Below are 13,119 nucleotides of genomic sequence, written 5' to 3' on the forward strand. Positions count from 1 at the left end.
TTACATTTGTTCATGGAGAGGATGACAAGCTTTAAAATGAAGGAGATCTGCAGCCAGGCATGGTGGCACATGCCTTTAATCCCAGCACTCGGGAGGCAGAGACAGACAGATCACTGTGAGTTCGAGGCCAGCCTGCTCTACAAAGTGAGTCCAGGACAGCCAAGGCTACACAGAGAAACCCTGTCTCAAAGAACAAAAACAAAACAAAACAAAAAAGAGATCTGGATTTGAAATCAGTTTCTTTTATTACTTTAAGTAGCCCATTAACAGTTTATATGACCATTTTATTCAAGATAAGTTTTTTACTCCAGAACTTGACCACTAAAAGCATATACTTTGCTTGCTTGCTTCCTTGTTTTTTGGTTTTTGTTTTTGTTTTGTTTGGTTTTTTGTTTGTTTATTTTGTTTTTTGTTTTGTTTTGCTTTGCTTTGTTTTGTTTTTTGCTTCCTTGTTTTTTTGAGACAGGGTTTTTCTGTGTAGCCTTGGCTGTCCTGGACTGGAAGAGATCTGCCTGCTTCTGCCTCCCTTAGTACTGGGAACATACACTTTAATACCTTTTTTTTGTTTTTGTTTTTGTTTGTTTAGTTGGTTGGGTTGTTGTTTTGATTTGTCAATGCAGGGTTTATCTGTGTAGCCCTGGCTGTCCTGGATTCAATTTGTAGACCAGGCTGGCCTCAAACTCACAGCAACCCCTTGCCTCTAAGCAGTGGGATTAAGGGCGCATGCCACCATGCCCAGCTAACATCTAATTTTTAAACATTGTGAGTGCAGCATGGTGGTGCACACCAGTCACCCCAGCATTTGAGGCAGAGGCAAGAATAGTGCCACAAGTCGAAGGGATGCTACAAGCACTAATTACTAAAACCAACAGGAAGCTAAGTGTAATAGTGCAATGTAAAACTGTGGCGTGTGGGAGGCAACTCAAGATAAGAGCTCCGGAAAGGTGACACGTGTCCAGCTTTGTGTATTGCATCTTTTGCATTCAATTTTTAAAGATTATTATTACTTATTGGTCTGTGTGTGTGTGTGTCTATGTCTGTGTGTGTGTGTATGAGAGAGAGAGAGCAACATGTGTGCAGGTGCCCACAGAGCCCAGAAGAGGGCATCATATGCCTTGGAGCTAGAGTTACAGGAGGTTGTGACCCAGCGCCCACATGGATGTTAGGACATGAACTTGAGTCTTCTGCAAGAGCAGTCTACAGTCTTAGCGGCTGAGCCTGTCTCCAGCCCTACGCTCAACTGGTAAACAAATGCTCACCAAGTCCCTCTTATATGGCATGCGTTATTTAAGTACTTGTGTCTGTAGCAGTCAGGGAAACATAGGAAAATCTCCTTAGGGAACCTCACTCTTCTGCCCCAGGGCAGAGACTAAAGCAAGTGAATATGCACCATGTTTAGTGATAGGGTCCTTGGGTTGTTTGGTTGTTTTCGTTGCTGGTGTTGTTTGGGGTCAGTACTGGAGACCGAACCCAGGACCTTGTATGCATGCTACCCAAGCACACTGCGGCTCAGCTACACCTGCCCCCCACCCACGCATTTTATGAGAACATAATAAAGCAGAGGAGGAGAGGGAAGAAAAAAAAAAAAACAAAGAAAGCAACCAAAGTTGAGCATTGTGACTCACCCCTATATTCTCAGCTCTGGGATCAGAGGGAATGCCAGAAACAGAAGGATCATCACATGTTCAAACCTGGACTACACAGTGACTTCTAGGCAAGCCCAAGAACCACAATTCAAGACCTTATACAAAATTAAGACAGTGCTGGCAAGATGGCTCAGCAGTTAAAATTTCTTGCCGCACAGAGCAGACAACTTGAGTTTCATCCCCAGAACCCACAGTGGAGGGGAAGAACCTACTCTGGACAGTGTCCTCTGATTGTACACACACACATGCACACACACACACATACATGCACAAACAGACACGAATACAAACACACAGACACACACTCAAGTGCTCGCTCACATATACCACACTGATTTTAAATGTAAAAAACCCAAAACCACACACAAAACTCTGATCTGCTAAGAAAATGGTCTTGACTAAGATGCTAACAGTTGGTTAAAGTCCTTTGAGCCGCCTTACCAGTTATTTCTACTTCCCTAAGCTCAGAGAGGACTATACCCTTAACTGGAATATTTATGAATTGCTTTGACCTTAATGAATGAAAATACAACAAACTAATCAAACAAACACATACCATATTAGACACTGAAAAAAAATATATATATATAAATTATACACCTAATATATGCTGACTTAAAAGTTAAACATTTCTTATATGTGTGTCACATTTTAGAATGACGTGTTTTCTTTTTATAGTTTTTTAGATTTATTTATTTTACTTTATGTGTATGAAAAAAATATTTTTTTTTTGGTCTTTTGAGACATGGTTTCTCTGTGTAGTCCTGGCTGTCCTAGAACTTGCTCTGTAGACCAGGCTGGCTTCAAGCTCACAGATTCACCTACCTCTGCCTCCCCAAGTGCTGGGGTTGAAGCCATGCACCACCACTCCTGGCGTTGTATGAAGGTTTTTCCTGCATGCATGTGTATGCACCACGTGCCTGTTGAGTGACAGGAACTGGGGCTCCTGATGATTATGAAGCATTATGGGGTGCTGGGGATTAAACTGGGGTCCCCAACAAAAGCAGCAAGCGCTCTTACCTGCGGATCCATCTCTCCAGCCCCCTGTAGAATGACATCTTAAAAGAAAAAAAGCTTTTGGAGAGAGAGAGTCTCACTATGTAGCTGTAAGCTGGTCTGGAACTCACTATATTGACCAGGTTGCCCTCAAACTCACAGAACTTTGCCTGCTTCTTCCTCTAGAATGTGGAGATTAAAAAAATGTGTGCTACCAGGCTGGAGAGATGGCTCAGAGGTTAAGAGCACTGGCTGCTCTTCCAGAGGTCCTGAGTTCAATTCCCAGCAACCACATGGTGGCTCACAACCATCTATAATGTGATCTAATGTCCTCTTTTGCCCTGCAGGTATACATGCAGGGAGAGCATTGTATACATAATAATAAATGAACTTTTTTAAAATGTGTGCTACCATACCCAGGCAGAAGGAAAATTTTTCCTAAGTATCATTTGTACTTTCATTCCTACAATCACTTATTGATACATCTGCCAAGTTAGTGTAACAGATATAGTTAAGACTGACTAGTTGGGTGGTGGTGCTGCACGCCTTTCATTCTAGCACTCAGGAAGTAGAGGCAGGCAGCTTTCTGAGTTCAAGGCCAGCCAGCGATACACAGAGAAGTCAAAACCAAACCACACAAATGGATGGAAAGTCTTCATTTTAGAATGGAAACTCAGGACATCTACATAATGTTGACGGTTGGGACATAGGCAGGCCTCCTCCCCACTAGCCCAGCACAGTGAAATTCAACACATTCGCAGTGTTCAGCTTTTACCATATCTAATAGAAGGTGAAAAGAATGTTGTCAAGTCATTTACATTTTGCTGTTTCCAAATGGCGTTATTAAATCATGATGTATCTTAAGAGTTATTTTTGGATGTGGTAGGACGAAAACAGACTTGAGAGTTCATATCTGGGGGCTTTAATGGACGAGAGCGTAGCTTCCTTCCTAGACTCTTCCCATTTTTATCTCTATTCCATTATTTCTATAGTGAAGTTTATGCCTCTTTTTTTTCCAATGGGATATATTTCCCAGTATCGCTGACACCTCAGAACAGCAGTGTGACACAGACAGATGTGAGTGCGCAGCAGAACAGAGGCAGACCACTAGTTCTCAGGCTACTTTTCCCTCTAGCAGCCTGAGGATGTTTGAAAGTCTGTCTGTGCCTCAGTTTCCTAACCCATCAATGGCAGAGCACTGTTACCTACCTGTGTATTTGATGATGAATTAGTTCGCACATACACTAAAAGAGCCACTTGAAGACCGCTGGGTGTGGTACTGCTTGTCTGTAACCCCAGCACTTGGGAAGGCTGAGGCAGAGGAGTAGTTTCAAGGCCAGCCTGGCCTCCATAGTGAAAATATGTCTCAAACCAAGCAAGCAAGCAACAACAGCAAAAGCTTGGAGAATGCTGCCGGCCGTGGGGGCGCACACCTGTAATCCCAGCACTCAGGAGGCAGAGGCAGGTGGATCGCTGTGAGTTTGAGGCCAGCCTGGTCTACAAAGAGAGTTCCAGGACAGCCAGGTTTATTACCCAGAGAAACCCTATTTTTAAAAACCAAAACAACAACAACAAAACCCAAAACAAATAAAAAAAACCCACAAAACAAATACACACACAGAAAACAAAAGCAAAAAAATCTGAAACAAACAAATAAGCAAACAAAGGTTGGAGAAGTACCAATTCATGTTCATTGTGAAAGTTAAATCAGTGCATACAAAACATTTAGGAAGCATCTAAGCATTCAATAAATATTAGCTAGTCTTATATATTAGCATTGTGATACCTCAGCTATTGCTACACACATCTCTTCCAAATTTTAAACAACAAATATTTAGGGTTCAGAGTAGAGCTCAGAGGCTGGAAGGTAGAATGTGTGCAAGGCCCTGGGCTTTGAACTCCAGTAACACACACACACACACACACACACACACACACACACACACACACTACAATTAAAACAGTAAACTTATCATCTCACAGAGTCTGTGGTCTGGGAGGGCTCAGAGAGCCTAGCTGGTCAGAGGAGATGTTGGTGAGGGCTGCAGTCATCTGAAGGCTGGATGGAGGCTGGAAACTCTGGCCCCAAGATAGCTCATTCACATGGCTGTTAACAGAAGGCCCTGGTAGATCTCTCTCCTCACAACCTAGATCTCTCCATAAGGCTGCTGGACTGGCTGGCTTTCGCCATAGCAAGTGACCCAAGAGGGAACAAGAAAGAAACTACGGGGCCTTTTATGACCTACCCTCAGAAGTCACAATCCATCATTTCTGCCACATTCTATACATCAGAAGCAAATACAGTGTGCTCAAGGAAGAAATAACCCATCTCTGCTTCTGTTTTGGGTACTGGGATTGAGTCCAGGGCCTCACAAATACTGGGCAAGCACCCTACTATTGAACTTTATTCCCAGCCCAATCCCCCACCTTCCCTTTTTTCCCCCCTGAATCAACAGCCTCTCATAGGCTGATGTCAACATTGCTATGTAGCCAAGGCTGAGCTTATACTCCCACTAACGTTCCCCCTTCCATGTGCTTGGCACTGCAGCTTTGCTCCATCGGAACAGCCCCTCCTGCCTTCGTTCTTTGTGTTATTTTGAGGCAGAGTTCCATGTAACCCAGACTGGTCCGGAACTCACAAGAGGTCACAGCTGACCTTGAACTCACAGTGATTCTTCTGTCTTGGCCTCTTGATAAGCTGTCCCTCTCCTTAACACCCTCCCTCCCGCTTATAAAGAAAAACGGTTAAACTCAGGCTGTGCCCGTAATCTCAACACTCAGCACCCTCTGGTAGCAAGGCTGAGGAAGAAGGATTGCCGTGAGTTCAAGCCCAGCCTGGGCTACTGAATGAAACATTCCCCCCTTCCCAAGAAACAGAAGAAAAGAAAAAGAGGTTTATTCTCTCACAGTCGCAGAGGCTAGAAGTCCAAAGGGCATGGTACTGGAGGGTGGGGGATTGGGGGGTGGGGACCGGTGACAAGGAAAAGCTTAGCTGGCTCGCGCACCATGGCATAAAAGTGTATATATAAGCTTGGTTCAGCTTTTGAGGCCCAGGCTAGCCTCAAAACTCCACCACTTCTCCTCCTCCTCCTTTTTTGGTTTTTCTTTTCTTTTTTAATATTTATTTATTTTATGATTCACGCTGAAGGAATGAATCAGATGCCATTACAGATGGTTGTGAGCTGCCATGTGGTTGCTGGGAACTGAACTCAGTACCTCTGGAAAAGCAGAAGTGCTCTTAACTGCTGAGCCATCTCTCCAGCCCCACCTCCTTTTGAAATTTTTATTATTTATTTATTTTTATTTTGAGACAGGTTTTTGTGTGTGTATGTAGCCTGGCTGTCTTGGAACTCACTCTGTAGGCGAGGCTGTCTTCAAACTCGGAGATCACCTGCCTCTGCCTCCTGAGTACTGGAATTAAAGGCACATGCCATCACCCCCAGACTCTCAAAAAACAAACAAAAACTTGAAAAAAATTGCCAGGACTAGGGATGTGTGGCTTAAATGGTCCAATCCTTATTTAGCATGCACAAAGCCATTCTTCTTTCTTTGGTTACTGCCCAGTCAAGATAACTTGTATCCTGATTTCAAAGTCACAGATCCATACAGATTATTTTTTTAATTTTTATAGAAATAGAATGATAAAATAATATTTTATTTTATTATTATCCCTTAGAAGTCTGTTTCTTTTCTTTTCTTTCTTTTTCTTTTCTTTTCTTTTTTCTTTCTTTCTTTCTTTTTTTTTTTTTTTTTTTGTGAGACAGGGTTTCTCTGTGTAGTGCTGGCTGTCCTGGAGCTCACTCTGTAGACCACGCTGGCCTCAAGTTCACAGAGCTCTGCTTGCCTGTGCCTCCTGACTGCCAGTTTTCTAATAAGAGACAGAAAGGGGGTGGATCTGGATGAGAGGGGAGGAAGAGAGGAAGTGGAAGGAGTAGAGGAAAGGAATATAACTAGAATATATTATATGAGGAAAAAATATATTTTTATTTCTTTTTTTTTCCTGAGACACACCTGGCATAAAAATACATTTTTAATAAAAGAAAAAGAAAAATAGAATAAAATAATAGACTTTTGTATAGCTTTTTCTACACTAGTTTGTGAGACTTGACCTGCACATGGCAATATGTTTATTCACTATATGAGTATGCTGTGTTTAAAAATATCTCTTACCAAGCCGGGCGTGGTGGCGTACGCCTTTAATCCCAGCACTTGAGAGGCAGAGGCAGGCAGATCGCTGTGAGTTCGAGGCCAGCCTAGTCTACAAAGTGAGTCCAGAAAAGCCAAAGCTACACAGGGAGATCCTGTCTCGAAAAAAAATATTCCTGTGTGATAACAAATAGAAGGCAGAAATAACTAAAATACAATCCAGCTTTGGATCCAAGTGATACATATGTGCATCCTGCAATTTCTTTTCTCCCAGAGCCAATTCCCTCTCAGCTTCAGTTTATAATTTTCTTGGACTATTTAAGTTCAAATCACCTTGTTAGGGTTAAAAGAAATTACTTATTCTTGGGTAGTTAATCCAGTTGTGAGCCATACCCAATTAATATCTCGTAGTAAATTTTGAAATTTAGTAAGAGTTTGTAATTGGTCTCTTCTAATTTGTACCTTTTCTGGCTCAATTTTCTGCAAATCTATCTTATATACTAGATAATTAATAGACTCTACCCTTTGTATTTTTTCTGGAGCAATTTGTAATCCCTCAACAAGGCAAAATTCTCTTTACTTCATCAAACAATTTTTCTTCTGTAACTCCGTCTGAATCAGCCAGCAACATATCATCCATATAATGATAAATTATAGATAGAGGAAACTAGTTTTTTGTTTGTTTGGTTGGTTGGTTTGGTTTTTGGCTTTTGAAGACAGGGTTTCTCTGTGTAGCCTTGGCTGTCCTGGACTTATCTTGTAGACCAGGCTGGCCTCAAACTCACAGAGATCCACCTGCCTCTGCCTCCCTGAGTGCTGGGATTGCAGGCATATGCCATGATGAGGAAACTGTTTTTTAATTATTTCTAATGGCTAATGAACTAAATATTGATACAAGTTGGTACTGTTTAACATTTCTTGTGGCAAGATGTTCCAATGATATCTTAATTGGTTTTTCGTGGTTAAATGTGGGCACAGTGAAAGCAAATATTTATCTTGTTTCTCAAGTGGTATTGGGAAAAAGCAATCTTTTAAATCAATCACTATAATAGAGCATCCCTTAGATTAACAAAGAAGTTAAAGGGATTCCAGGTTGTAAGTAACCCATAGGCTAAGCTACTTTATTGATTGCTCTTAGCAAGATCTGTCAGTATCCCCAATTCTCCAGACTTATGTTTTGTTTGGTTATTTGGTTTTTTCGAGACAGGGTTTCTCTGTGTAGCCCTGGACTCACTTTGTAGACCAGGCTGGCCTCGAACTCACAGAGATCCACCTGCCTCTGCCTCCCAAGTGCTGGGATTAAAGGTGTGCGCCACCACATCCAGCCCAGATTTTTTTTTTTTTTTTGGTAATGATCAATATAGGAGATTTCTAAGGGCTAGTGGACTCTTCTATATGTTGAGCCTTTAGTTGCTCTTGGACAAGTTGATCTAGTGCCTGTAACTTTTCTTTATTTCAGGGTTACTGATGCACCCAAACAGGCTTTCCAGTTAATCATTTGAATGTTAGGGCAGTTTGTACGCTATCAGCAGTGGCCCTACTTATAAATTTGGACAGCCAACTTCTGCTATGTCCTTATGGATATCCTGAACAGTCTATAACTGATAACATTTATCAATACCTTCATCTGGAACATCTGTTTTACAGCTTGTCCCTGAAGTTGGAGGAATGCTGATCTGTGCTTCTCACGGTTGCAATAGATCTTTCCCCCACACATTCATGGCTATATTTGCCACATATGGCCTTAACACCTGACCTTCTGGTCCTATACATTTGATCCATTTGAGACTTTGTTTTACCTGAGACAATGTACCAATCCTCAGGAGCTGAGTAGATACTTTTTGAAGTGGCCAGGCTGGATTTCAGGGGTGTTGTGAAATTGTTACATCTTCGGCTGTATCCTTCACTCTCAGGTCCATCTAACTGTAATTCTAACTTTGGTCTCTTATTATTTATGGCGGTTTGCAAAAATATTTGTTTTATGGTATCTTCAGACTCTCTTGTTCTATATAATGGAGCTGGTCTATCCCTGTTAAATGGTTTAGTTATGTTCAAAGCAGCACTGTCTTGTCATTTCTGTCTGTAATTTTTCCACTTAATTTTTAGGCCAGTCTCTCCTTAGCTGACAGGGAACAAATGGCTCATGTTGCTTTCTTTTTTTGTAGGGGCTCAAGCAAAGACTCTTCGGCAGTTATCTGACAATGAGGAATTGCCACATATAGCTCAAGAAACAGGGTTTTACACTTGACAATGAGATCAGATATGCAGCAACAGTAGTCTTTTAGGAAATGACCTGGTCTCCACAGCCAAACCTTTGGACATTGTGAGCTCTCACACCTTTTGCAATTTCTTGTCTAGTCATAACTTCCCAGCTTTATCATAGAGGCCAAGCATCAACCTCTATTAGGAGTCTTGGAGCACCTCCAATAGCCGAGTGGAGCCATCCCAAAACTCCCTGAGGCTGACAGAGGCCCCCATGAGGGAGGGGGAGGGGTTGAGCATGAAGACCTGGACAGGTTTGTCTGGTGTGGATTGGGCCAGGGGCACGCACTCGAGCGACTCACTAATCTTGCAAAGAACAAAGGGCTCCTTTGGCCTCGGAGGTGAGTATTCGGGTGGGAAGCGGTGCCACCCATGTCTGCCCCTCCCTCAGGGCAGCCAGACCTGTTGTGCCCTGAGCTGGCAGAAGGGAGAGAAGTTCAACTAGGCATGGGTGGGTGTGATGCAGGATCTCAGTTGGCAGTGAGTGTGGGTGCAAAGAACACACCTGGGAACGGCTTTGAGAAACTGGTTCAATTTATTGGGGAGAAGGGGTCTACGTGCCCTGGAGAGTTGCCCAGGGTCTCTGGGGGAAAGTTTGTGTGGCCATCAGCTAGGGCAGGGGTGTTGGAAGATATTTCATCTACATACACAGGGGCTATAGAGCCTGAGGGGGGCAGGGCTCAGAACCTTATAGAACGAAGCCAGATGACTGTCAGGGTAATAAATCCCCGCTAGGGTTGAATGCCCAAGGTAGAGAGCATGTGGCAAACTCTCCCATTTGGGCTGTAGTATGTGTCAAGAGTAACAAAGATACATTTTTTGGCATCTGAATTGGCGATTATGGGTGACATTGATTGGCCAGCGGGCATTGCATTTGAGACCTTAGGGGTTAGTGCCCATCATTTGTAAAGCTGGGGAAGTAATAAAGGATGCACACGAAGAGCATGTTTTCATTATCCTCTGCGGTTCCACATTCCCCTTCAGCCCCAGAGATATCCAGATACCACAGAGCACCAGCGGGGGGAGGGGAGGGAGGAGGGGGAAGAGTCTGGAATGGGTTGGCTCTGTAGGATTCCAGCTAAGGTCCCCCCTGTGGTTCCAGCACTCAGGAGGCAGAGGCAGGCGGATTGCTGTGAGTTCTTGAAAAATGTTTGGGGTGGTTTTCTATTTCCTTTTGTTGTTGTTTTGGTTTGGTTTGGTTTTTTTGAGACAGTTTCTCTGTGTAGCCCTGGCTGTCCTGGACTCACTTTGTAGACCAGTCTGGCCTCGAACTCACAAAAATCCACCTGTCTCTTCCTCCTGAGTTCTGGGATTACAGGTGTGTGCCACTGAACCTGCGTAGGTTTCTACGTCCTAAAGCATATCTTCTAAGGATGAGTTCAGGTGGCCATTTTAAGATACCAGCAGCCACGTGGCCATCTTACAGGGCTGCTTTCTAACAGATCAGCCTTTTGTTCATATAAGGGGGACAGTCTGAGGGGTCCAATCAGGCCAGGCTGGAGGCGGGGTGATGGTAGACATGAGGGAACTGTAATTTCACTGGCTTTTCCTTGGAAAAACATAGAAACAAGAAACAAAACTTACTGAGAGACTGGAGACCAGGGGGCTGGGGAGGGAAGAGCCAGGGCCCCAGAGTCCTGCACTGCGTAGTTTGCGGGCCACTTTGGTTCTTTATGCTCTCTCCCACTTGGTCAGAGTTTAGAGAGTAATTAATGCTGTTCTTCTTCGAGGAAGAGGTTTGCTTCCCTTTCTTAATGTCGGTAAGTGAAAGCCCTTTGTCTCTCGCCCACAATGCCAGAGACGTCAGCTGGTGCTGGAGTAGCTGGAAGGCTGACTGCTGGTTGGATGGAGATGTGCTGACGTAGAGATAGACCATGGCTCCACCCACACCACCCCGTCAGATCCGTAGGAGCCATTGAGGTTGTCAATCTCATCGTGTCTGGAAGAGCTGACAATCTTTACACTGGAGGAGTGTGAAGTTCTCCTGCGGTCTCTGTGTCCAAGACTCTTAGCACAAGGAGGCATCTTCCTGGTAGTTACATCACATGGGCGTCTGCTCCTTCCAACTACAGCTGTTCAGAGCACACGGCAGGTACTGAGCCAGGACACCAAGTGGATCCCACCACACACCTCGCTCTCCTGGGGACACTAGATCTCTCAACCATGTGTTGGACGATTTCTAGTGGCCAAAGTTTAGGGCTAGAGAGATGGACGCTCAGCAGTTAAGAGCCCTGGCTGGCTGCTCTCCTGTTCCCAGCACCCACACGGCAGCTCACAACTTTAGCTCCAGGGGGATCTGGATCTGGTGCCTTCTTCTGGTCTCCATGGACACTGCACACATGCAGTACAGAGATGTACCAAATTATTATTATTATTATTATTATTATTATTATTATTATTATTATTATTATTATTATTAGGTTTTTTGAGAGAGGGTTTCTCTGTGTAACAGCCTTGGCTGTCTTGGACTCACTTTGTAAACCAATCTGGCCTTGAACTCACAAAACTCTGCCTGTCTCTTCCTCCCAAGTGCTGGGATTAAAGGCGTGCACCGCCACTGCCGCCACCACCACCATCCCCCAGCTTAAAACAAATTTTTTAAAAAAGGATATTTTATGCTAATATTGTGGCAAGTTTCAGACTAGGGCTGACTCATAGTAAACTAAATAACGGAACTACAGGCACAAAGCTCTCATGTTTCTCTGTATGTAATTGGGACTGCCTCACAAGTCATCTGTTCCCACTAAGACGGGGACAAAGAAACCCAAAGCCTTGATTCTATACACAACTGCGTACCTTCTCTTCCAGAAGTTGTGCCCATTCATTTCAAGCACCAGAGCTGCAGAAGAAATACCAGAGGTAATTAGGCCAGGCTCATTAGCTGATAAAGTCTAGACTATGTTGACAACTATCTTCTTATGTAAACAGAATCCTCACCATGCTACCCAGTACACTGGGTACATCTACTCAGTAAAGTCTTAACACAATTTTTAATGCAAAACCACATCTTCTGTAAGTATTAATTCATTTGCCCACGCTCCCATGTATTATTTCGTGTGTGCGCACAGGTGCCATAGCACGAGCGTGAAGGTCCAGTTACAACTCTAGAGCTGCTTCTCCCCACCAGGTCCCAGGAGTCAAATCCACTGCACTTTCAGCTGCCTCGGGTCTCTCATTTAAAGGGGGTGGTGACTGCATTCAGTTCCCCGCCTATGGTCTTGGCCTCAGGTAAATCTTTTAACCCATCACAGCCACGTATCCAGTCAGGTTAGAGTTCTCATCCTTGGCCAAGAACTGTTCCTAGAATTCTGCCTGGCAAGCCAAGGCTTTTCATTTAACACATACCTTGAGCTCATTAGCATCCTGGACATAGCACCACCGCATCTGTTTAAAAAAAAAAAGTCAACAATGTTACAAGTACCAGGCCACCGCTTTTACAAAAAGAACCTTTCTTGTGGCCACTAGCTGCATTGGACACCTAAGTCCTGCCCGGAATAGCGTTGGTTCCTGCACAAAGCTCTGACCTTCACATTTCTGACTGAATCCACCTTCTAGGCACAGAATCAATGCTTGGAAACAAAGTTACAAGCTACGGGATGTCTTTAGGGCAAGTCGAACTACTTTCATTGCTTTCAAAAACCGGAAGCAAACTTGTTTGCTGAGGCTGATGGGGAAGGGAAGTAAGGTCCAGCCTAGAGCTTGCAGAGCCCAGTTCTTAGACAGTGGCTCCTGCTGCCCCTCACTCCAGGCGCTCAGACTTGTCTAACCGAATAGGTCAGTAGAAACATAATTCTAAAGGAAACAAAACCGCCACCCACTGCACTTGCATACCAGATAGGGAGTTGTATAAAAGAGCCCACAACAGCATTTTCCCTCTTAAGTGGGCTTCACAGGCAGAGTGGCTCACACCCAGAAATCCCAACACGAGTAGAGTAGAAAGATTCTCTGGGCCAGCATGGGAACCTCTCTCAATAGTTTAATAAACGATGTCTCATCTTATGTCATATTTTTAATTGATGTTATATTCAGCACCCTCGTGTCAAACATAAACTTTGCATCTCAATAGAAA

At 43.8% G+C, this 13,119-nt stretch overlaps 1 protein-coding gene and 1 long non-coding RNA gene across 4 annotated transcripts in view; both read right to left on the reverse strand.

The window, feature by feature from the left end:
• SRPK2 (SRSF protein kinase 2) overlaps window positions 1-4,826 on the reverse strand; it is a gene marked incomplete at its 5' end in the record, with an annotated part of 194,658 nt that extends 189,832 nt beyond the window's left edge. Inside the window, one exon of one of the 3 annotated variants that reach the window (XM_084788062.1) lies at window positions 4,624-4,826. In XM_084788062.1, the coding sequence (XP_084644188.1) occupies window positions 4,624-4,694 (71 nt within the window). The remainder of the gene's footprint in view (window positions 1-4,623) is intronic. The other 2 variants (XM_084788067.1, XM_084788068.1) reach the window with 2 other exon arrangements.
• A 5,815-nt stretch (window positions 4,827-10,641) lies between these two features.
• Window positions 10,642-12,771, reverse strand: LOC311599115. The gene is made up of 3 exons (XR_014779767.1): window positions 12,396-12,771; window positions 11,847-11,889; window positions 10,642-11,122 (listed from the first exon to the last, which is right to left on the reverse strand). It is a non-coding gene; the product is annotated as an uncharacterized lncRNA (long non-coding RNA).
• Window positions 12,772-13,119: the final 348 nt, after the last annotated feature.

Source organism: Acomys minous (assembly GCF_964271855.1).
Source record: "Acomys minous genome assembly, chromosome: 6".
Lineage (NCBI taxonomy): Eukaryota > Metazoa > Chordata > Mammalia > Rodentia > Muridae > Acomys > Acomys minous.